The following is a 23941-nucleotide window of genomic DNA, read 5'->3' as shown; positions in this document are numbered from 1 at the left end:
AAAAATATCTCTAATTAATACCCCCAGATTCCTGGAGTAAGATCAAGAAAATGTGTGAGTTCACCAACAAAACTCACCAAGCAGAAAGGAAACAAATCACCATTAGTGAAAAATGAGAAGAAATAATAAATATTTAGAACTCCCAAATGAGATTAAAATTGTATTAGCTGTAAAAAGTAGAATATCTATTTAGAAAATATTTAAAGAAATAAGGGATAAAATCATAATGATGAGCAAACAACAAGACCAAGCAAATGTGACAAATAACCAGATGAAACTTTCAAGCTTTAAATAAATGTTTGTTAACTGATCCAAGTCAATTTTCTGGACACCTAAAACTAACACATCACTGCATATGAACTATACTCCAGTAAAATTTTTTTAGATAAATACATATAATTTGTTGAGATAAAAACACTCAGTGGATGGGTTGAATGGCACAGATAATTTGTAAAGCATAAAATATCTAAGAAAATTATCCAGAATGAACAGAGAATGATAAAAACATGGGAAATATGAAAGAAATGTTAAACAATTATAGAAGATAGACTGAGAAGATCTGACATATAAATAATCAGAGTCCAAGGACAGATTTTTAGAATTGAGAGTGATATTACAAAAGTTAATTGCTTAGAATCTCCCAGGGTTTAGTAAAGAATCTCCCAGGGTTTAGTAAAGACATGAATGCACAGATTCAAGAAGCACAGAGTGTCACAAGAGGATAAATTTAAAATTTATTCTTATGGCTGTTATAAAATCCAAGACACCAATAAAAAAGAAAAGATCTTTAAAGCAACCAAAGATAAAAAAGACAGGCAACCTACAAAGAAGCAATTAGGCTGAAAGCAGATGATTTAATAGCAATTGTGGAAGCTAGAAGACAGTAAAATAATGAGTGAAATCCTAGGATAATAAGCCCTATTTATAAGTGAGAATTTGAGTCAAATATGGTTGGTGATTAATCACCAATTAATGATTAATGATTATCTGCCTTTTATCTAATCCCAGATTGGTTGAGATAAACTTTATCTTCTAGGATAAGGATGTGGATGAGGTGTAGGACATGGAGGAAAGGGTAAAACTGTGTGTGAAAAAAGTAAGCTCACTATCTCAGGAAACTGGGAGGCAGGGATCTTTTATTGCCAATATTCTTCTAGCTCAGTATCTTTTGATTAGACTGACCTACTGGGCCCCAGCTGAACACTGTGTTACTATAAATGCTGGCACTGACCTGGAAGTTCCAGCCAGTGAGACAGGATCCAGAAATGGCACCTCTGATGCTTATTTTGAAGCAGACAGCCACCACCAAGTAGTATTAACCACAACCAGAATGAGCAAAGATTTTAATTATAGAGCTAGACCATTAGAACTTCTAACCAATCAGCTAGTCAGACTCAGATGACTCATTTCTCTTTAATTTTTGCAAAAAGCCCACTCTTCTTTTTACACAATTGAAAATTTTCATCTTCATGAATTTTATTATGAGAGGGTTTTATTATACCTTCAAAGTTATCAAAGAAAATAATTTCGGTCTAGAACCATGTACTCAGTCTCTAATATTATCCTGCGAGAGAGAGGAGAAATAAATATATCTTGAGATAAATAAAGCATAAGAAATTTACCACCCACATACTCATGCTAAAGGAACTTCAAAATGATGTACTTCAGGAAGACAATAGTATCAGAGGTATATTTTGAGGTACCAGAAGACTGTTGTTGTTCAGTCAAAAATCACGTCAGATTCTTTGCAATGCCATGGACTGTAGTCTCCCAGGCTCCTCTGTCCATGGGATTTCCCAGGCATGAATACTGGAGTGGGTTGCCATTTCCTTCTCCAGGGAATCTTCCCAACCCATGGATAGCACCCACGTCTCTTGCATCTCCTCCATTGGCAGGTGAATTCTTTACCACTAGTGCCACCTGAAGAAGCCCCACCAGAAGAACAGTAATCAAAATAAAATGATAAATATGCATGTAGGTCTAAAATAATTTCTCTAAAATTCCTATCAACAGTAATGCCTACCTTGTGGTGTTTAAAAAAAAAAAAAGACTAAAACATTGTATTCTCATCTAACTGGGAGTAGAAAGAAACTTCAACCTGATAAAGAGCATCTCAAAAAAAAAAGAGAGAGAAAAAGTACATCTAACTTCATATTTAATGATGAAAAACCAAATTCCTTCCTCTAATATGAGGAGTAAGACAGGGATTTCCACTCTTACTACTCCTATTCATAATCATACTGGAGATTATAATGATGGTTCTATCCTGCACAATAAGGTAAGTTAATTAATCAATTTTGGAAAGGAGGAAATAAAACTGTTTCTTTTAACAGATGACATGATTATCTATTTTCAACATTCTGAAAACCTACCCCCACAATCTACAGAGCTATTTAATAAGTTTGACAAAATTGTAAGATACAAGGTCAACTTACAAAAACTAATTGTAGTTCTATATACTAGCAATGAACAATTGGAAATTAAAATTTTAAATGCAGCACTATTTACAATGGGACCAAAAGAATATGGAGCTTCCCTGGTGGCTCAGACGGTAAAGAATCCACCTGCAATGCAGGAGATCCGGGTCTATCCCTGGGTTGGGAAGATCCCCTGGGGAAGGGAATGGCTACTCACTCTGGTATTCTTGCCTGGAGAACTCCATGGACAGAGGAGCCTGGCGGGCTATAGTCCATGGGGTCACAAAGAGTCAGACACAACTACAAAAGAGACACCTCTAGGGACTCCTAGTAATAATTAAAGGACACTGCAAAAGTGAGTAATGTCCTCTTTAAGCAGGTGGAGCAAAAGCTAGCCCCATCTAGGTATTAATGTATGATTAATGATTCCCATCCCTGACCCCAAGTGACCTAACTCAGGACGCAAATGTACAAAGTATATAAACATATTTAAAAGCCAGGAAAGATTCCACTAAAATGTCAGCCTTAGTTACTACATAGGATTTTTTTTTAAGTCTGTATGTTCTAATTTACTAAAAAGAACACACATTACTTATGTAATATTTATAATGCTAAAAATAAAATGAAACAAATATGAGGTTACCCATCTAAAATACAGTGCAAAGATTGAGCAATAGGCAAACTGGGAAAAGTTCTCTGGATTTGGCAAGAAAGAAGCTACTGGTCAGGAAGGAGGCCAGTATATTTAAAAATAGAGCAGAAGAAATAGAAATCATGCTATAAGGGAACGAGTGGAAGGCAATTACTATCAACAATAGGTTTGAGAACTTTGGTTCCACAAGATGGGTGCAGAACTCTTTTGAATCAATCCATATCTCAAAATCTGAAACGTAGGCCTGACCAAGTGAATTGCCTCATGCTGCTTTCTTTACGTATGGCACTTTCAGTTTTTAACACATCACCGCTTTTTGCTATATTTTCCCCATTTTTGTTACATTTTATTTTAAATAATTCATTTAAAATCACAATGTTAATCATGGTCTAAAATTTTCTTTTTAATAATTATTTGGTTCTAAGTTAATGTTAACTTTAAAAGAAGCTATTATTCACAACACAGAAAGCTGTAGGTTATAATTTTCAAAAGTGATCTCTATTCATCATAGTTTTATTATTTTTCCCCCAATAGTTGGATAGAGCTATCAGAAATTCAAGAATAATTGTTATTTTCATTTTTTTACTTAAAAATATCCAAAGCTGTACATTTCCTTATGGCATCATTGGGAAGTGACCATTCATTTTATAACCTGGCTGTCTTGAGAGGAAATAAGCAGAACCCAGAACAGCATATACATTAATTAAAACAAGCTTATAAAATCTGATTATTTCTCAACAAACAATCTAATAAACTGAATATATGTTAAAAGGTATAAAGTAGTCATAACTTTCCTTCCAAGGAGTAAGCGTCTTTTAATTTCATGGCTGCAGTCACCATCTGCAGTGATTTTGGAGCCCAGAAAAATAAAGTCTGACACTGTTTCCCCATCTATTTCCCACGAAGTGGTGGGACCGGATGCCATGATCTTCATTTTCTGAATGTTGAGCTTTAAGCCAACTTTTTCACTCTCCTCTTTCACTTTTCACCAACAGGCTTTTTACTTCCTCTTCACTTTCTGCCATAAGGGTGGTGTCATCTGCATATCTGAGGTTATTGATATTTCTCCCGGCAATCTTGATTCCAGCTTGTGTTTCTTCCAGTCCAGCGTTTCTCATGATGTACTCTGCATATAAGTTAAATAAGCAGGGTGACAATATACAGCCTTGACGAACTCCTTTTCCTATTTGGAACCAGTCTGTTGTTCCATGTTCAGTTCTAACTGTTGCTTCCTGACCTGCATACAAATTTCTCAAGAGGCAGATTAGGTGGTCTGGTATTCCCATCTCTTTCAGAATTTTCCACAGTTTATTGTGATCCACACAGTCAAAGGCTTTGGCATAGTCAATAAAGCAGAAATAGATGTTTTTCTGGAACTCTTTTGCTTTTTCGATGATCCAGTGGATGTTGGCAATTTGATCTCTGGTTCCTCTGCCTTTTCTAAAACCAGCTTGAACATCTGGAAGTTCACAGTTCACGTACTGCTGAAGCCTGGCTTGCAGAATTTTGAGCATTACTTTCCTAGAGTGTGAGATGAGTGCAATTGTGCGGTAGTTTGAGCATTCTTTGGCATTGCCTTTCTTTGGGATTGGAATGAAAACTGACCTTTTCCAGTCCTGTGGCCAATGCTGGGTTTTCCTAATTTGCTGACATATTGAGTGTGGCACTTTCACAGCATCATCTTTTAGGATTTGAAATAGCTCAACTGGAATTCCATCACCTCCACTAGCTTTGTTCATAGTGATGCTTCCTAAGGCCCACTTGACTTCACATTCCAGGATGTCTGGCTCTAGGTGAGTGTGAGTGATCACACCATCGTGACTATCTGGGTTGTGAAGCTCTTTTTTGTACAGTTCTTCTGTGTATTCTTGCCACCTCTTCTTAATATCTTCTGCTTCTGTTAGGTCCATACCATTTTTGTCCTTTATTGAGCCCATCTTTGCATTAAATGTTCCCTTGGTATCTCTTAATTTTCTTGAAGAGATCTCTAGTCTTTCCCATTCTATTTGTTTCAGTATACAGCAAAGTTAATCAGTTCTTATTTCCATTCTTTTCCCATATAGGCCATTACAGAGTATTGAGTAGAGGTCCCTGTGCTATACGGTAGGTCCTTATTCATTATATATTTGTATATAGTAGTGTGTACATGTCAAGCCCAATATTCCAAATTATCCCTCCCCCCAACCAACAACAGTGTTATTGACTTCTTTGACTTTAATTGGAACTCACCATTAAAAACTAGTCTTTCATAATTCAATTCTGCAATTATTTGTAAAAAAAATTAGCAATATAATTCTATGTAGCCACTATATTTGTTGTGAAGTGATGTTTTAGGGTAATGAGAAGATATAAAACAGAGCATTTAGCTATGGAAACATTATGAAAACAAACAGGAATTCAAAGGATGTTGTGAATTCTGGACCTTTATCCAATAACGTTCATCACTTTGTGAGTCAAATAAACATTTGCAGTTTTTCCCATGGGGTTGCAAAGAGTCAAACACGACTGAGTGACTGAACAGCAACAATAATATGGACCTTGAAACTAGATACAGAAAAGGCTTATTGAAGGGTGGTTAGCTAATAAGAATTCAGTTCAGTATGTACATGAAGCAAACATAACTTGGTAATTGTGAGTGTCTAAGGTATCTTTTTTTTTTTTTTTCTTAAAATATCTTTCATTTGTATGCAAGGCATGTGGGATCTTAGTTCCCCAACCAGAGATCAAACCCAATATCCCTGCACTGACAGTGTAAAGTCTTAACCACTGGACCACCAGGAAATCTTTAAGATTTCTTTAACATTAGCTAGAATAGAATTCCAATCTACTTAAAGTATTTTTAAAATTTCAGATTAAATTATACTACAGAATCACCAAATTTTAGAGGAGTATATTACTTAGCATAGGCCCTTCACTTTCAGTAATTACGAAATCAATTTTTAGAGAGATTTGGTTACATGGTTCATTAACACTAACTTTGGGGTTAAAAGCCAGGTTTTATGACCTTAACCCCATTGCTTTTTTAAACAACAAACTTTTTAAATTAAAGTAATATTTTAATTTTATAACCAATAATTTATTTTTCTGTAATGTGTTTCAAAATCAGAATTTAACCCTTAGACATGTTAAAAGTGCAAATTTTAAGAAAAAATCCTGCTCTGACACTGTGTCACAGCCAGCTATAAAATGTATAAAAATAAAATTCATGCTATTTCAGAGGTATAAACTGGGCTGGATAGAAAAATCCATTACATGTAAAGCTATATGTTAGTAGTTCATAAAATTTTTAAATGATGTTGGAGGAAAGGAAGCCGAAAAAATATAATAGTCAAGACAACAATATGACAGAATATGTAATCCCAAAAGGGCTAAAACATGTAATAGATGCTATAGGAATTCAGGAAGAGAAAATTCCTGAAATTCTCGAGAATAAGTAAAAAGTTCAAGGGGAAGGAAAAGATACATTTGAAGGATTTGATCTGGGCCTTGAAGAACCTATAACATTTGGCAAACACTGGGGAATAAAAGAATCATTTTGGGTTGGAGGGAAGGAAAAAGGAGACTGGAATGTCCAGAATTGTGGTTAACAGTGGGTAGTAGGGAGTAATAAGGAGTGAAAGATAGTCAGAAAATATCGAAGGCTCCTTGAACCTGGAAGAAGTATTATGTATTTTTTTTAATTATTTCATTCAACAGCAGCAAATAAAAAGAATAGGAGGAGATAAACTGTGCAGAGGCCTCAACTAAGAAACTATTTTGGTAATTAGACATTTAAAGCATTTGAAGAAAACAAAATCATACTTTAAAAGAGTATTAGGCAAAGAACACCCAGTTTAGACTCAGACAGATCTGGGCTAGATTCCTGGTTCTACCACCTATTAGCTGTGCAAACTTGGATAAGTAACTTACCTACCCTGAGTCTCAATTTCTATTTGTAAAATGGAGAAATTCATATTGCAGAGTTGTTATGACAATCACAATAGGTGGTAAAGGTGCTTCCTTGGTGGCTCAGTTGTGGGGTATCCACCTGCCAATACAGGAGACACAGGTTTGATCCCTGATCCAGGAAGATCCCACATGCACCTAAGATCCCACATAAGCAACTAAGATCTCACATGTTGTGGTACAACTAAGCCCATGAGCCACAACTATTCAGCCTGTGTTATGGAGCCTGGAAACTGCAACTACTGAGCCCATGTGCCACAACTACTGAAGCCTGTGTGCCCTAGAGCCCATGCTCTGCAACTAGAGAAGCCACTGCAGTGAGAAGCCTAAGTACCATGGCTAGAGAGTAGCCCTGACTTGCTCCAACTAGAGAAAAGGTCATGCAGCAAGGAAGACCTGGCACAGCCAAAAATAAATGAATAAATAAAATTATTTTTTAAAATAGATGGTAAATGACTATTTTTAAATCCTCTGATTCATTGCTTTTGCACATTTAGATTAGGCTCCACTTGTAGTTAGACCTTGCCTTTGGGAGACCTCATAACCAGAGTTATTCACTAGTATAATGGACAGTCTTATATTTTTTATCACTAAAAAGCATCCACTCAGAGGCTGAATGAGATCACACAGCAAAGACACTGTAGATAAAGATTCTGGCATTGACTGAGACATTTATCATGAACTAAAAAAGTGTGTCCTCCCAAGATTCATGTGTTAAAACCCTACCTCCCAGAGTAAAAAGTGATGGTATTAGGAAGTGCACTCTTTAGGAGGTAATTAGGACCACATGAGGTCATGAGGGTAGGGCCTCATGAATGGGATTAGTGCCCTAGTAAGAGACATTCTAGGAATCAGCTAACTAAAATGGACTGGAATGGCTGAATTTAACTCAGATGACCATTATATCTACTACTGTGGGCAGGAATCCAAGAAGAAATAGAGTAGCCATCATGGTCAACAAAAGAGTCCGAAATGCAGTACTTGGATGCAATCTCAAAAACGACAGAATGATCTCTGTTTGTTTTCAAGGCAAACCATTCAATATCACAGTAATCCAAGCCTATGCCCCAACCAGTAACGCTGAAGAAGCTGAAATTGAACAGTTCTATGAGGACCTACAAGACCTTTTAGAACTAACACCCAAAAAAAGATATTCTTTTCATTACGGGGGACTGGAATGCAAAAGTAGAAAGTCAAGAAACACCTGGAGTAACAGGCAAATTTGGCCTTGGAGTACAGAATGAAGCAGGGCAAGGGCTAACAGAGTTTTGCCAAGAGAACGCACTGGTCATAGCAAACACCCTCTTCCAACAACACAAGAGAAGACTCTACACATGGACATCACCAGATGGTCAACACCAAAATCAGACTGATTATATTCTTTGCAGCCAAAGATGCAGAAGCTCTATACAGTCAGCAAAAACAAGACCGGGAGCTGACTGTGACTCAGATCATGAACGCCTTATTGCCAAATTCAGACTGAAAGTGAAGAAAGTGGGGGAAACCACTAGACCATTCAGGTATGACCTAAATCAAATCTCTTATGATTATACAGTGGGAGTGAGAAATAGATTTAAGGGCCTAGATCTGATAGATAGAGTGCCTGATGAACTATGGATGGAGGTTCGTGACATTGTACAGGAGACAGGGATCAAGACCATCCCCATGGAAAAGAAATGCAGAAAAGCAAAATGGCTGTCTGGGGAGGCCTTACAAATAGCTGTGAAAAGAAGAGAAGTGAAAAGCACTGGAGAAAAGGAAAGATATAAGCATCTGAATGCAGAGTTCCAAAGAATAGCAAGGAGAGATAAGAAAGCGTTCCTCAGCGATCAATGCAAAGAAATAGAGGAAAACAGCAGAATGGGAAAGACTAGAGATCTCTTCAAGAAAATTAGAGATACCAAGGGAACATTTCATGCAGAGATGGGCTCAATAAAGGACAGAAATGGTATGGACCTAACAGAAGCAGAGGATATTAAGAAGAGGTGGCAAGATACACAGAAGAACTGTACAAAAAAGATCTTCACGACCCAGATAATCATGATCACTCACTTAGAGCCAGATATCCTGGAATGTGAAGTCAAGTGGGCCTTAGAAAGCATCACTACGAACAAAGCTAGTGGAGGTGATGGAATTCCAGTTGAGCTATTTCACATCCTGAAAGATGATGCTGTGAAAGTGCTGCACTCAATATGCCAGCAAATTTGGAAAGCTCAGCAGTGGCCACAGGACTGCAAAAGGTCAGTTTTCAGTCCAATCTCAAAGAAAAGCAATGCCAAAGAATGCTTAAACTACCACACAATTGCACTCATCTCACACGCTAGTAAAGTAATGCTCAAAATTCTGCAAGCCAGGCTTCAGCAGTACGTGAACCGTGAACTTCCAGATGTTCAAGCTGGTTTTAGAAAAGGCAGAGGAACCAGAGATCAAATTGCCAACGTCCACTGGATCATGGAAAAGGGAAGAGAGTTCCAGAAAAACATCTATTTCTGCTTTATTGACTATGCCAAAGCCTTTGACTGTGTGGATCACAATAAACTGTGGAAAATTCTGAAAGAGATGGGAATACCAGACCACCTGACCTGCCTCTTGAGAAATCTGTATGCAGGTCAGGAAGCGACAGTTAGAACTGAACATGGAACAACAGACTGGTTCCAAATAGGAAAAGGAGTATGTCAAGGCTGTATATTGTCACCCTGCTTATTTAACTTATATGCAGAGTACATCAAGAGAAACGATGGGCTGGAAGAAACACAAGCTGGAATTAAGATTGCCGGGAGAAATAGCAATAACCTCAGATATGCAGATGACACCACCCTTATGGCAGAAAGTGAAGAGGAACTCAAAAGCCTCTTGATGAAAGTGAAAGAGGAGAGTGAAAAAGTTGGCTTAAAGCTCAACAATCAGAAAACGAAGATCATGGCATCCGGTCCCATCACTTCATGGGAAATAGATGGGGAAACAGTGGAAACAGTGTCAGACTTTATTTTTTTGGGCTCCAAAATCACTACAGATGGTGACTGCAGCCATGAAATTAAAAGACGCTTACTCCTTGGAAGGAAAGTTATGACCAACCTAGATAGCATATTCAAAAGCAGAGACATTACTTTGCCAACAAAGGTTCGTCTAGTCAAGGCTATGGTTTTTCCTGTGGTCATGTATGGATGTGAGAGTTGGACTGTGAAGAAGGCTGAGCGCCAAAGAATTGATGCTTTTGAACTGTGGTGTTGGAGAAGACTCTTGAGAGTCCCTTGGACTGCAAGGAGATCCAACCAGTCCATTCTGAAGGAGATCAGCCCTGGGATTTCTTTGGAAGGAATGATGCTAAAGCTGAAACTCCAGTACTTGGGCCACCTCATGCAAAGAGTTGACTCATTGGAAAAGACTCTGATGCTGGGAGGGATTGGGGGCTGAAGGAGGAGAAGGGGACGACAGAGGATGAGATGGCTGGATGGCATCACTGACTCGATGGTCGTGAGTCTGAGTGAACTCTGGGAGTTGGTGATGGACAGGGAGGCCTGGCGTGCTGCGATTCATGGGGTCACAAAGAGTTGGACACGACTGAGCAACTGATCTGATCTGATCTGATCTTATGGATATATGAGAAGGGGAGGTCATTGAAAGAAATGGAAATGGTCTCAACAGCCATATAGCTAGGCCATGGAGAACTGGGATATCATTAAGGAAACAAGAGAATTTTAGCAATTTGCTACTTAATCACAGACAACAGTAGACTTTTGTTGCTCCACATTCTAGTGCTCCATAACTCAGTCACTGTCTTTATTGCTACTGCTCCTGGAAAAAATAATGAGATAACCCTTTCAAAGAAGGTAGGTGTCTCATTCAAACTCTCTAAGAGAAGCTTTTGTTGGTATTGGCCAGTTATGGGGCACCAGGGCACCATTCTCAGCCAAAGCTCTCATAATAGGCTCACTCATTTCCTTGCCAGGTCATTTGATACCTTTTGTTCTTGTTGTTTAGTCGCTAAGTCATGTCCAACTCTTTGCAACCCCATGGACTGCAGCATGCCAGGCTTCTTTTCCTTCACTATCTCCTGGAGTTTGCTCAAATTCATGTCCATTGAGTCCATGATACCATCCAACCATCTCATCTTCTGTTGCCCCCCTGCCCACCCTCAAAACTTCCCCACTATCAAGGTATTTTCAAATGGGCTGGCTCTTCACATCAGGTAGCCAAAGTATTGCAGCTTCAGCATCAGTCCTTCCAGTGAATATTCAGGGTTGATTTCCTTTGGGATTTAATGGTTTGATCTCCTTGCTGTTCAAGGAACTCTCAAGAGTGTTCTCCAGCACCACAGTTCAGAAGCATTAATTCTTTGGTGCTCAGCCTTATTAATGGTCCAACTCTCACATCTGTACATGACTACTGGAAAAATCATAGCTTTGACTATATCAAAGCTATGTGTGATTGAGCTATCAAGCTCAATCAAAGCTTGACTACTGTGTCAGCAAAGTGATGTCTGACTTTTTAATACCTTGACTAGGTTTGTGATAGCTTTTCTTCTAAGCAGCAAGTGCCTTTTAATTTCATGGCAACAGTCACTGTCTGCAGTAATCTTGGAGCCCAAGAAAAGAAAATCTGTCACTGTTTCCACTTTCCCCTCATCTATTTGCCATGAAGTAATGGGACCAGATGCCATGATCTTAGCCTTCTGAATGCTGAGTTTTAAGCTAGTTTTTTCACTCTCCTCTTTCACCCTCATCGAGAGGTTCTTTAGTTCTTCCCTTTCTGCTGTTATATGCCATATATTCTGCATATATGAGGTTGTTGATATTTCTCCTGACAATCCAACTTGATTGATTTCAACTTGTGAGCCATCCAGCCCAGAATCTGACATGATGTACTGCATATAAATTAAGTAAGCAGGGTGACACCATACAGCCTTGACATACTCCTTTCCCAATTTTGAACTGTTTGTTGTTCCACATCCAGTTCTAACTGTTGCTTCTTGTCCTGCATACAGGTTTCTCAGGACACAGGTAAGATGGTCTGGTCATTCTCTCTTCAAGAATTTTCTAGTTTGTTGTGACCCACACAGTCAAAGGCTTTAGTGTAGTCAATGAAGCAGAAGTAGATGTTTCCTTGGAGTTCCTATTTTTCTATGATCCAACAGATGTTGGTAATTTTACCTCTGGTGAAACTGATACCTTTGGGTCTAATCAACTGTGGTTATGGTATTGAGATCCTATACACCTGAGCATTGTCACCTCTGCTTAAGGGCTGCCACTGGTCTTTTTGTTCAGAAAGGGGTTGTGAGCAGGCCAGGTACCCAAATATTATGCCCTATTTTATAGGAATCCAAATATTTAGTTACCAGTTTTGCATAAGAACAGGAAAGGACTTACCTTAGGTAGTTTAGATAATGAGTTGAACTGGAGATAAAAATGTAAAGGGGAAAATAACGATTCAAAGATATTTAGAAATGTAGTTTCCAAGCACTCTCATATAGTGTGAAATTAAGTAACAGAGCTTAGTCTTTATTAACTATCTTATTTTAGAGTTTGGGTAGAGTAAATAAAGGCATATTTTTAAATTCCAAAATAATATATTTCTGAAGTGACAGCAAACATGTTTCCTGCTATTCAGTGACCTCATAAAAAAGCATCATATTATGGCAAGAATACTGAAAACAACAAGAGATAATAAACAAGAATGGAAGTGCCATCAGCCACTGCACTGTCAGGAGATGTAATAATTTTAATAGGTTTATACTAATGGAAGACACACGGCAGAGCTTGAAACAGAAATGTAACAGCTAACATCTGGATGTGCCTTTAACATCTCATCACTCAACACTTTTCAAACTGCTTCATCTGGGAGACCTTATAAACCTCTACATGCTAACTTCCCAGAATAAAATTAACTCTCCAAAGTACTGAAGTTGTTTCTTTTTTAATCTTGTTCACTTTATAATAGCTTTAAGCTCACTCACAAGGATGGTACCTTCACACTTGGTCATTATGTACTTATCATGCATGCTCTTCCACTCATCTTAAGTACTAAGGAGAACCACAACAGTGTCTAAAGCACCTCATTAACAAAGTTACACACTAGGACTTAGAGAAACCAAGTGGAAGCATATTCCATACCTCAATTTAGGACTATACCTGAAATAACATTTTGAATGATTAAAGAAATATGCAGTACCACATAAAACAGTAGTTCTCCCTTTCACATATAGGGCTTCCCTTGTGGCTCAGCTGGTAAAGAATCACCTGCAATGGGGGACACCTGGCTTCAATCCCTGGGTTGGGAAGAGCCCCTGGAGAAGGGAAAGGCTACCCACTCCAGTATTCTGGCCTGAAGAATTCCATGGACATCCATGGCGTTGCAAAGAGTGGGACATGACTGAGTGACTTTCACTTTCACATATAACTCAATCTTTGTGACTATATTTTAAATGATTTTTTGAGGCCAAAAATTATTTGAGCTCAATATTTTGGCAACTGCTAACTGATTGCTTCGGAGAAGGCAATGGCACCCCACTCCAGTACTCTTGCCTGGAAAATCCCATGGACAGAGGAGCCTGGTAGGCTGCAGTCCATGGGGTCGTGAAGAGTCAGACACAACTGAGCGACTTCACTTTCACTTTTCACTTTCATGCACTGGAGAAGGAAATGGCAACCCACCCCAGTGTTCTTGCCTGGAGAATCCCAGGGACAGGGGAGCCTGGTGGGCTGCCGTCTATGGGGTCGCACAGAGTCGGACATGACTGAAGCGACTTAGCAGCAGCAGCAGCAGCAACTCTGATTGCTTAAGATATTTTTTGAATCTAGAGTTATGCCCAGCTAAAAACCTAGAGATCAGTCAAGGATTACTCTGCCATCCCTTCATTTTTCTCCATTCAAAACAATATGACACAACATGCAGATACAATCACACTGGCTGCAACCCAACTTTTGTGCAGTTTTAGTTCTCTGCTTGGACATAATACTTTAATGTTCAAGTGAAACTACACATTCCTCCTACTCCTCTCCTCATTTCTGGGGCAAATCCAAAGGATTTTTCCTACAATCAGATATGTTCCTCAAAGTAGAATGAGTTCTAACTCTCTTTTATAACTGTTTCCTGGGCTGAAATGTTCAATAATGACAGTCTCCTGTCATAACTCTATTATCTCATTTGAGACAAGTTATTAGGCAGGTTTTTCTTTGTCCTTTACTAGATACAATAAACAGAAACCTGGCATAAATTTCAAACAGTTACTTTGTTTTTTTGTTTTTTTTTTCTAATTTTATTTTATTTTTAAACTTTACATAATTGTATTAGTTTTGCCAAATATCAAAATGAATGTGCCACAGGTATACATGTGTTCCCCATCCCGAACCCTCCTCCCTCCTTCCTCCCCATACCATCCCTCTGGGCCGTCCCAGTGCACCAGCCCCTTCGATGATTGTTATAATGTGCAATTTGTCTTTTATAGAAAAGTATACAAAACCTTTGTAAAACTTATAGAACATAGTTAATAGTCACAAATGATTTTCATCTTTTTCTCAAGAAATAGGGAAAACATTGTATCCTGAGGGCCTGGGCCTTGAAAGTCTATGATGGACAAGGGTCCCCTGAAACAACACAGAAATGTTTTACTGTTGCCTTTCTTCTGTCTTATCCACTCCACTGCCACACATCCTATAGACTATTTAAACTCATCATATGGCACATTCTTGCCTGGTCTTGGTCTCAGTAAACTATCAGTTAATTGACTATCTTCTAAACTGTTACTCCTTCCACTAGTATTTTCATTTTAGTTAGGGCCCTTTTAAGGATAAATACAAGCTTAAGGCCTAATGAAACTAATCAAAAAACATGACATTTCTGGGACAAGGATTGACATGTCCCCTGGAAGAAATAAACTTTAATCATTGAAGATCACCAGACTTAAGGTTCAACTCAGCCAGTGCCAAGGCTATTGCAGACTAGGTGAGGAGAATCTGGAATCAGTTGCTGTGAATGAGATAAGAACCTCCAGGCACCTACCTGCAGGCCCACAATGTGGCTAACTTACTCTCTTGTCCCCACCATCAGTGCCTACTAAATAGGACATAGATTCTATCTCAGTTTATAGGTGGAATTGTCATTCCCACTGCTGGATCTAAAACCCTTTCTAAGACTCCACACTACTTGACTGTCTCCATAACCATCCTACCCTACTACGCCAAGAAGTAGATTGGACATGTCACTTTTAACTCTGTGATTTGAATATCTGGACACTATATCCTTACACACGTGATTTGAATATCTGGATACTATACCCTTACACACTTAACAACAGGGATAGAATAATAAAAATCATATCTCATGGCCTATCGATACAGAATCAATTCAGTATCAATATAGAATATTCAACAAAATATTTAGCTCATGTACTGGATCCTGTACTGGACACTAGGGATATGAAGATAAACAAACAAAGTACCTGAGGTCAAATTATTGCAGTCAGTTGGAAAAAAATGCATATACATAAGTAAGTTCACTAAAATCTAAAAAGTGTATAATCAAATTTGATACAAAGCCCTATGAAAGCCCAAAGAGGGAACACTTAACTAGTTCTTAGGTAGCTAACTAACTTTCAACCTGAAGGAGGTAGGTAAAAGGGAAGGTTTCTCTGAGGAGATAATATCTTAGCTAATTCTAGACAAATAAATAAATGTTCTTTGGTATCAAAAAAAGGGAGAGAGAGAAAGAGAGCAAAGGAGCTAAAATTCTTATATGACCAAGTAATCTACTGTACCAATACATCTGTAGTTTATAGGAGCTATAAGGTCTAAACACAAAATAATCACCTGTAGGCTTTAGAGAGTGATCAAAAGCAGGCAATTTATGGAAGAAAAAGTATAGCTGGGTGAAGGGAATGGCATGGAGTTCATTTGCCGTTTTTATACCTTTTAAACTGAGGGCAAACTATAGTTGGAATAACATAGGTTGGCTAAAACTGATAGAAAACTCACAGTATTTCTGGCCTGAATAACCAGAGGATAGAATTTGGAGCAAGTGGAAAACAGAACCAGAGACAAAGAATCCAAAATTCTGTATATAAATTCTATCCAATTCTTTAATTGACTAATGAATGATACATGCATGGACAGGCTTCAAGCAGCTCAGCTAATGATGGATATATGATCTGAGATATTTCCCAAGACACAAAATTTTCAGATTGAGTCTAACAAGCTTAATTTCATGTTAAAACAACTCTTTGGAGGAATATAGTAGAATCCAGAGTCTCCATAACATTATTTTAGTATTTACATGGTCTAAGTTATTTCTGCTTTATTGACTATGCCAAAGCCTTTGACTGTGTGGATCACAATCTGTGGAAAATTCTGAAAGAGATGGGAATACCAGACCACCTGACCTGCCTCTTGAGAAGCCTGTATGCAGGTCAGGAAGCAACAGTTAGAACTGGACATGGAACAACAGACTGGTTCCAAATAGGAAAAGGAGTATGTCAAGGCTGTATATTGTCACCCTGCCTATTTAACTTATATGCAGAGTACATCATGAGAAACGCTGGGCTGGAAGAAGCACAAGCTGGAATCAAGATTGCCAGGAGAAATAGCAATAACCTCAGATACACAGATGATACCACCCTTATGGCAGAAAGTGAAGAGGAACTCAAAAGCCTCTTGATGAAAGTGAAAGTGGAGAGTGAAAAAGTTGGCTTAAAGCTCAACATTCAGAAAATGAAGATTATGGCATCTGGTCCCATCACTTCATGGGAAATAGATGAGAAAACAGTGGAAACAGTGGAAACCGTGTCAGACTTTATTTTGGGGGGCTCCAAAATCTCTGCAGATGGTGACTGCAGCCATGAAATTAAAAGACGCTTACTCCTTGGAAGGAAAGTTATGACCAACCTAGATAGCATATTCAAAAGCAGAGACATTACTTTGCCAACAAAGGTCCGTCTAGTCAAGGCTATGGTTTTTCCAGTGGTCACGTATGGATGTGAGAGTTGGACTGTGAAGAAAGCTGATCGCCAAAGAATTGATGCTTTTGAACTGTGGTGTTGGAGAAGACTCTTGAGAGTCCCTTGGACTGCAAGGAGATCCAACCAGTCCATTCTGAAGGAGATCAGCCCTTGGACTTCTTTGGAAGGAATGATGCTAAAGCTGAAACTCCAGTAGTTTGGCCACCTCATGGAAAGAGTTGACTCCTTGGAAAAGACTTTGATGCTGGGAGGGATTGGGGGCAGGAGGAGAAGGGGACGACAGAGGATGAGATGGCTGGATGGCATCACTGACTTGATGGACATGAGTCTGAGTGAACTCCGGGAGTTGGTGATGGACAGGGAGGCCTGGCATGCTGCGATTCATGGGGTTGAAAAGAGTCAGACACGACTGAGCAACTGAACTGAACTGAAGTTACAACCCAAAGTTACTTGACATATGCAGAAATATGAAAATGTGACTCAGTCTGAAAATAAAAAGACTTCAATGAAGGGTGACTTTGTGATGATCCAAATACTGGAATTAGCAAACAAGGGGAGAAGGCAATGGCACCCCACTCCAGTACTCTTGCCTGAAAAATCCCATGGACACAGGAACCTGGTGCGACGCAGTCCATGGGTCGCTAGGAGTTGGTCATGACTGAGGGACTTCACTTTCACTTTTCACTTTTATGCACTGGAGAAGGAAATGGCAACCCAATCCAGTGTTCTTGCCTGGAGAATCCCAGGGACGGGGGAGCCTGGTGGGCTGCCATCTATGGGATCGCACAGAGTCAGACACGACTGACTTGACTTAGCAGCAGCAGCAGCAGCAAACAAGGAATTTAAAGCAGCTATTCTAACTATCATTAGTGAAACTTTAAAAAATTCATTAGATGGGCAGAACAGTAGAATAGAGATGACAAAGGAACTTCAGGCAATTTTAAGACAAGTCACTAGAAATTATTCTGTCTGAACAATAAAGAGAAAAAGGTTAAAAATATGAACAGAGACTCAAGGACCTATGGAAAATATCAGTAGCTCTAACATATGTGACATAAGAGTTATTGAAGTTACAGAAGGAGAGAAGATTTAGAATGGAATAGAAGAAATATTTTTAAAATAGTGATTAAAAACTCTCCAAATCTGGGTAAGAGAAACAAATTTACAGCTTTAAGAAGTTCAGTGGCCACCACACAGTATAAAAATGAAGTAAATCATGTCTACTCCTAACAATCAAATCTCTGAAAATTAAAGATAGAGAAAAAATCCTGAAAGTAAAGAAAACTGACACATAAAGGACAACAATAATTTGAATTACTACTGACTTCTTTTCAGAAATAATGGAGGAGTGTGGACAATGGAACATCTTTAAAGTGCTAAAAGGAAAAACCCTTAACCTAGAATTCTTTGTCCAGCAAAAATGTGTTACTAATGAGAGCAACATAAAGATATTTTCACATAAAATCATGCAATCCTGGCACCAGGAGACCTGTGCAAATTTATCATCAGGAGACCTAAATGATAAAACGTATTATAGAAGTTTTTCAGGCAGAAGTGAAATAACACCAGGTAGATCTTCAAGAAGGAACAAAAAGCATCAGAAATGGCAAATACTGGAGTAAATATAAAATAGTATTTTTCTCTGTTAGTATCTTTTTAAAATAAGGTGAAGGGTATTTGAAGCAAAGGTAACAGCATAAACAAACGCCTGAAGACAGAAAAATAAAAACATGGTGTGAAAAGGAATTACAAGCAGTTCATTTCTTGTAATGTTAGGTGTGATAAGAAGACTGATGGCATGCCTGCCATGTTAAGGAACCTGGTCTTAATCTTTATGTGAAGGTTCTCAAGTCTGAAAATGAAATAGTGAGATCTGTATTTATGTGCATCACTCATGTACTCAGTGAAGAGGCAGGAAACTCACACTATTGCTGCAATCCAAGAGAGATATTAAAGAAAGCAAATCACGAGAACTTGATCTAAAGAAGTAATAGCACAGAAGTTCGAGAGAAGAGAGTTAAGAAGTATTTTGGAGGTAAGATCTGTATTAAATAGAGGTTGTGAATAAAGTAGAAGAATATCACTTGGATCATTAAATATAATTAAGGGAATTTTCCCTCATTATAGACCAATTTACTGCCTAAATTTCTGGTAATATTGTATTGGACACTAATTCCTGCTACTTGTCTCATTCATGACCTCTATTTATAGCTCAAACCTCCTATTTAATACCAACTGACTGTGCCCCAGCATCACCTTGACAACTATTTTGACTAGGCTGCATGGTAGGGAGAGGAAATGGACAGTCAATGCATAAACCTAGCAAGATCCTATGACATATCTAGTACCAACAGATATGGCTCAATGAACTGAGTCAATCAGATTTTTCTCTCTTAGAAATCTGAACCAAGAAATCCCAGAAGAATAGGTCATTTAACAATGAAAGCCAAGGCTAAAACTTCATGTCAGAGAGAGACTCTAGAGGACTTGTGAAATTCTAAGAACTGAATAAGAAATATGGAAAGAAGCAGGCACTCTCAGAAGAGAGTGACACTATAGTTACAGAGAGATGCAGAAGGAATAAGCTGCTATGCTAGAGCTTCCTTGGTTTCTGTGTCTGGCATATAATAAAGACTAAATAAACCTTTTGTTGTTATATGGAGGAATAAATAAATGCAAAAACAAATTAACAAATGAATGAGGCTGATTTTCTAGTGCCAGTTTTCATAAGGCAAAATTTCTTACAGTCTTGTTTTCCACTTCCTCAGAGATCACTATTCTCCCTAGTGCTCCATTTCTATTCCTGAACTACACTCATCGCCACTGCATCACATTTCATGAAGATCCTTGAGCATCTGTATTATTTTAAAATTAAAATGCTGAACTAAATGACTGCCAATTTTGTTGCAATTTTTTTCAGCATCTGTCTTCCAAAAGATCAGAAATTCTCAGTATGTACCCATAACAGTGATGAATACATTTTTTATTCTGAACATGAAACAGCTTTTATATAAGTATTAACAGATTTATAGCTTGAAAACCTTCTGCAGTTTTGATTACTCAAAATGTGGAGGCTGAACCCCTTCTGGAATCATTCTCATCCTGCTGAAAGCATCTGTGCTCTCTGTAGGTATCAAGCTTTGAAGGCATCTTTGGGTAGCTCTCCAGGATGTTACCTTTTATAAAGTTTTGGTAGACCAGGTGTTTTGTTTCAGTCAGAGCCTAGGTGGATAAAGAATGATGACAGTACCCAATCATCACTACAGAAAGACTTCCTATACTCAAGCTCTGAAACTTGGCCACATTTATTTTAGAATAACACAGCAAAATGTCTAAACCAAGAGCAGAGACATCTAGCACAGGATTTCAAACTACAGTAGAAAAGTATTCCCTTTTGCACCACTGAGTTGAATAGAGGAATACAGAAAAGTTTTTTCCAAAAAAAAAAAAAAAAAACCACTTCTAAAAACTCTTAGGAGGAAGAAATGGCAACCCTATTCAGTATTCTTGCCTGGAAAAGTCTATGGACAGAGGAGCCTGGTGGGCTACAGTTCATGCAGCCACAGACAGTTGAACATGACTGAGTGATAAAGCTCAAAAACTCTTAAAAAGAAAGGAGATATTTTCTCCCTTCTTCTCCTTAGAACTGCATTCTGCTTGAAGGAGGAAATTAGACAGATGAAGAAGGAAACAGAGGTGATTACCCTGTCACTGAAAAGGAATATTAAAAGGATGGGAAAATATAGAACAAATGTGTCAGTTTCTTAAATAACCAGATAAAATAATTGTATTTAATTGTTTCTGAATTATTTAAGTATGACATGCATTCAAATCCTAGTATTCTTAAGAAAGCCACATTTGCCCCAGAGGATAGTATTTCAGTCCAACGTAATTTTCTTGCTTATTTTCTTGTACAGAGGCTTTTTAAGAAGTAACTTACTGTCTCTTCAGTAGGACACAACTGATGAGACTTAGCACACATGCATGCATAGGCACATGTGATAAACTGAGGTCAATATGAACTCATAACTGTTTTAAAAAGAACTATCTTTTCCATCTCTGCCTCTTAAATTATCAGCATTTTTGCCTACCACTAGCTGTCATGTGAGAGATGGACCATAAAGAAGGCTGAGCGCCAAAGAATTGATGCTTTTGAATCCAGGTGCTGGAGAAGACTCTTGAGAGGCCCTTGGACAGCAAGATCAAACCAGTCAATACTAAAGGAAATCAACCCTGAATATTCACTGGAAGGACTGATGTTGAAACTGAAATTCCAATACTTTTGCCACCTGATGCATAGAGCTGACTCACTGGAAAAGACCTTGACGCTGGCAAAGATTGAGGGCAAAAGGAAAAGGGGGTGACAGAGGATGAGATGACTGGATGGCATCACTGACTCCATGGACATGAGTTTGAGAAAACTCTGGGAGATAGTGAAGGACAGGGAAGATTGGCGTGCTCCAGTTCATAGCATCACAAAGAGTTGGACATGACTTAGTGACTGAACAACAAATCTCATGTGTACCTAGAATTAACATTAAAGTTGTCCTATTAACGTGGACATTTTATATTTATGATGTTTTTATATACTTTATATTAACATATTAATTTTTTCTTTTGGATACTCTTCCACTCACTAACTTTAACAGACTCATGTTTTTCATCAATTCTTAGAATAGTAATGATTAATATCATTATTCTGCTGCTCAAATATCACAGCTTGACCAATGGGAATATTTGAGGGACTATTGACTTTTGGTATTAGTATTACTCTCCAATAAACTTAACTAGGAAGGGACTTCCCTGGTGGTCCAGTGGTTGAGAATCCCTCTGCCAATGCAGGATACAGGAGTTCAATCCCTGGTCAGGGAACTAAGAACCCACATGCTGGGGGACAGTTAAGCCTGTACTCCACAAGAGAAGCCCCTGCTTGCCGCAATTAGAGAAAGGCTGCATGCAGCAACCAAGACACAGCACAGCCAAAAAATTAAACACAAATAAAATAAATAAAAATTTAAAACACTTTATTTTAAAAAATTAACCAGGAAATCTCAGAAGACAGTGAACAGCAGGATGGGCCTGAGGCCACTTTTTTATAAAGTTTTCCAAATTTCAAATTACTGTTCAAAGTACAAAGTAGGCATTCCAGGTACATAGGTTAGTGTCTGGAGTGTTAGTAAATGACTGACTTAAAAGTCTAGAAGCCTGACCCTCTCGCCTCCAGCTGGGAAAACTTTCAGTGTGATTTATATTCCAGAGGGCCCAGCCCCATTGTCAAGTCAGACTTGACCTGCAACCACATCATTTCATGTTCTTTCCCCTTCCTCTCCTGCTTCCTCTATTTCTTTTATTTTTTCTACTTGTATTTAATATAGAAAAATCCAACAGATTTTATTATATTTGAAAACTTTATGAACTCTATGTTGTGGTATCCATAGCAATCTATTCTATTTAATGTCCTTTTTAAGTTAAATTGTAAAACTGAGCTATTTTTCATCAAATTTTTTATTCCATTAAAAAGTCTGCTCTTTTTTGATGTTAGAAGAAACTGTTCTTTACTGACATATGACTTAAAATACATACTTATAGGAGCTTCCCTGGTTGTCCAGGAGTATGGATTCAATCCCTGGTCGGGGATCCAAGATTCCACATGTGTTTTAGCCAAAAAAAACAAAATACAAAACAGAAGCAATACTGTAACAAATTCAAAACTCTAAAACTGATCCACATCAAAAAAAATCTTTAAAAAATAAAATAAAATACACACTCAAACAGTTATTGTGCTGAAATTCAAATCTTTTAGATTGTTTCATATTCATAAGAGTTGTTCAAAACGTTTTCACAGGAGACGATTTTCAGAATGGGTTCAGGTTTCCTCCAAGCTAACATAAAAGACACAGGAATTCTGGGGGGTAGGGTCCCTTAATTAAACGCATATCATTTGTAATGATTTTCTACATCATTATCCCAAACAACCATGGAAGAACAGAGTTTTAGATATAAGTTTTCTTTGGAAAATGCTGAAATCTCTGCCCAGACTCAGTAAAAATACTTCATCATTTGTATTGTTAAGCATAGAACAGAGCAAATTCATGACTGGAAATAGCACAGGAACCAGTGCCTGGGTAGAAACGGTGACTGACAAATTGCTGGAGGCTTAGTGCAGACAACTCTGAGAGTTAAAAATTCCAATGGGATTCAGTCATGCAGGGCACCCACAAGACTGTGAGATTTATCTCCAAGAGTCTGACCAGATTCCCACAGTATATTCTAGAGAGAAATCCCCTTGGTTTTCCTTCAAGGGGAGAGGAAAAGGAAGCATTTTGAAATGCACCAGAGCATTGCCCTTCTCTCTCTTTTAAGTTGCTTCCTGAAGTGCACTCTTTCCATATGTCACCTGTGCACCTGAAACCTTGTCTCAACTCTTGCTCCTAGGTAACCTCAGAATGTGTTAGGAATGGGGTAGGTAGCAGGCCCTAAGGATGGTATTTAGGAGCCGAGTCACCTGCTGGCCGGCTGCCAGTGAGGACTTCATCACTCTAGGTAGGTAGAGTATTGGTAGTACTGGTATGCTGAAGAAGTAAAATCATTGAAAGTGAAAGTAAAGTCACTCAGTCGTGTCTGACTCATTGTGACCCCATAGACGGCAGCCCACCAGGCTCCCCTGTCCCTGGGATTCTCCAGGCAAGAACACTGGAGTGGGTTGCCATTTCCTTCTCCAATGCATGAAAGTGAAAAGTGAAAGTGAAGTCGCTCAGTCGTGTCCAACCCTCAGCGACTCCATGGACTGCAGCCCACCAGGCTCCCCCATCCCTGGGATTCTTCAGGCAGGAGTACTGGAGTGGGGTGCCATTGCCTTCTCCAACAAAAAGGGCTTAGCTGGTCATGAAGTAAACTCTCTTAAGGAAACCAATCGAAAAAGTGGGACATCTGGGAAAATTAGTATTGGTTGCTTCTGAATGCTAAAGTAGATACCCT

General features: G+C 38.4%; 1 protein-coding gene across 12 annotated transcripts in view; it reads right to left on the bottom strand.

Moving 5' to 3' along the window:
- TEX9 (testis expressed 9) overlaps positions 1 to 23941 on the bottom strand; it is a 231209-nt gene that overhangs the window by 115676 nt on the left and 91592 nt on the right. For 2 of the 12 annotated variants that reach the window (XM_086321129.1, XM_086321138.1), the window contains 2 exons: positions 10728 to 10809; positions 6983 to 7096 (listed from right to left, as the gene is read on the bottom strand). The exons of 5 other annotated variants lie outside the window; for them this stretch is intronic. Coding sequence is in view for 3 of the 7 variants with exons in the window: in XM_086321122.1 (XP_086177248.1) it covers positions 6979 to 7022 (44 nt within the window). In the remaining 4 variants the exon portion in view is untranslated. Of the gene's footprint in view, positions 1 to 6978; positions 7097 to 10727; positions 10810 to 23941 lie in introns of those variants that run through there. 5 more of the 12 variants (XM_086321123.1, XM_086321139.1, XM_086321122.1 and 2 more) reach the window with 4 other exon arrangements.

The sequence above is a fragment of the Bos grunniens genome, chromosome 10 (genome assembly GCF_055505025.1).
Source record: "Bos grunniens cultivar Pamir isolate PY7600 chromosome 10, Bosgru_T2T1.0, whole genome shotgun sequence".
NCBI lineage: Eukaryota > Metazoa > Chordata > Mammalia > Artiodactyla > Bovidae > Bos > Bos grunniens.
Note: the sequence above shows the minus strand (reverse complement) of the source record. Positions and strands in the feature narration are given on the sequence as shown.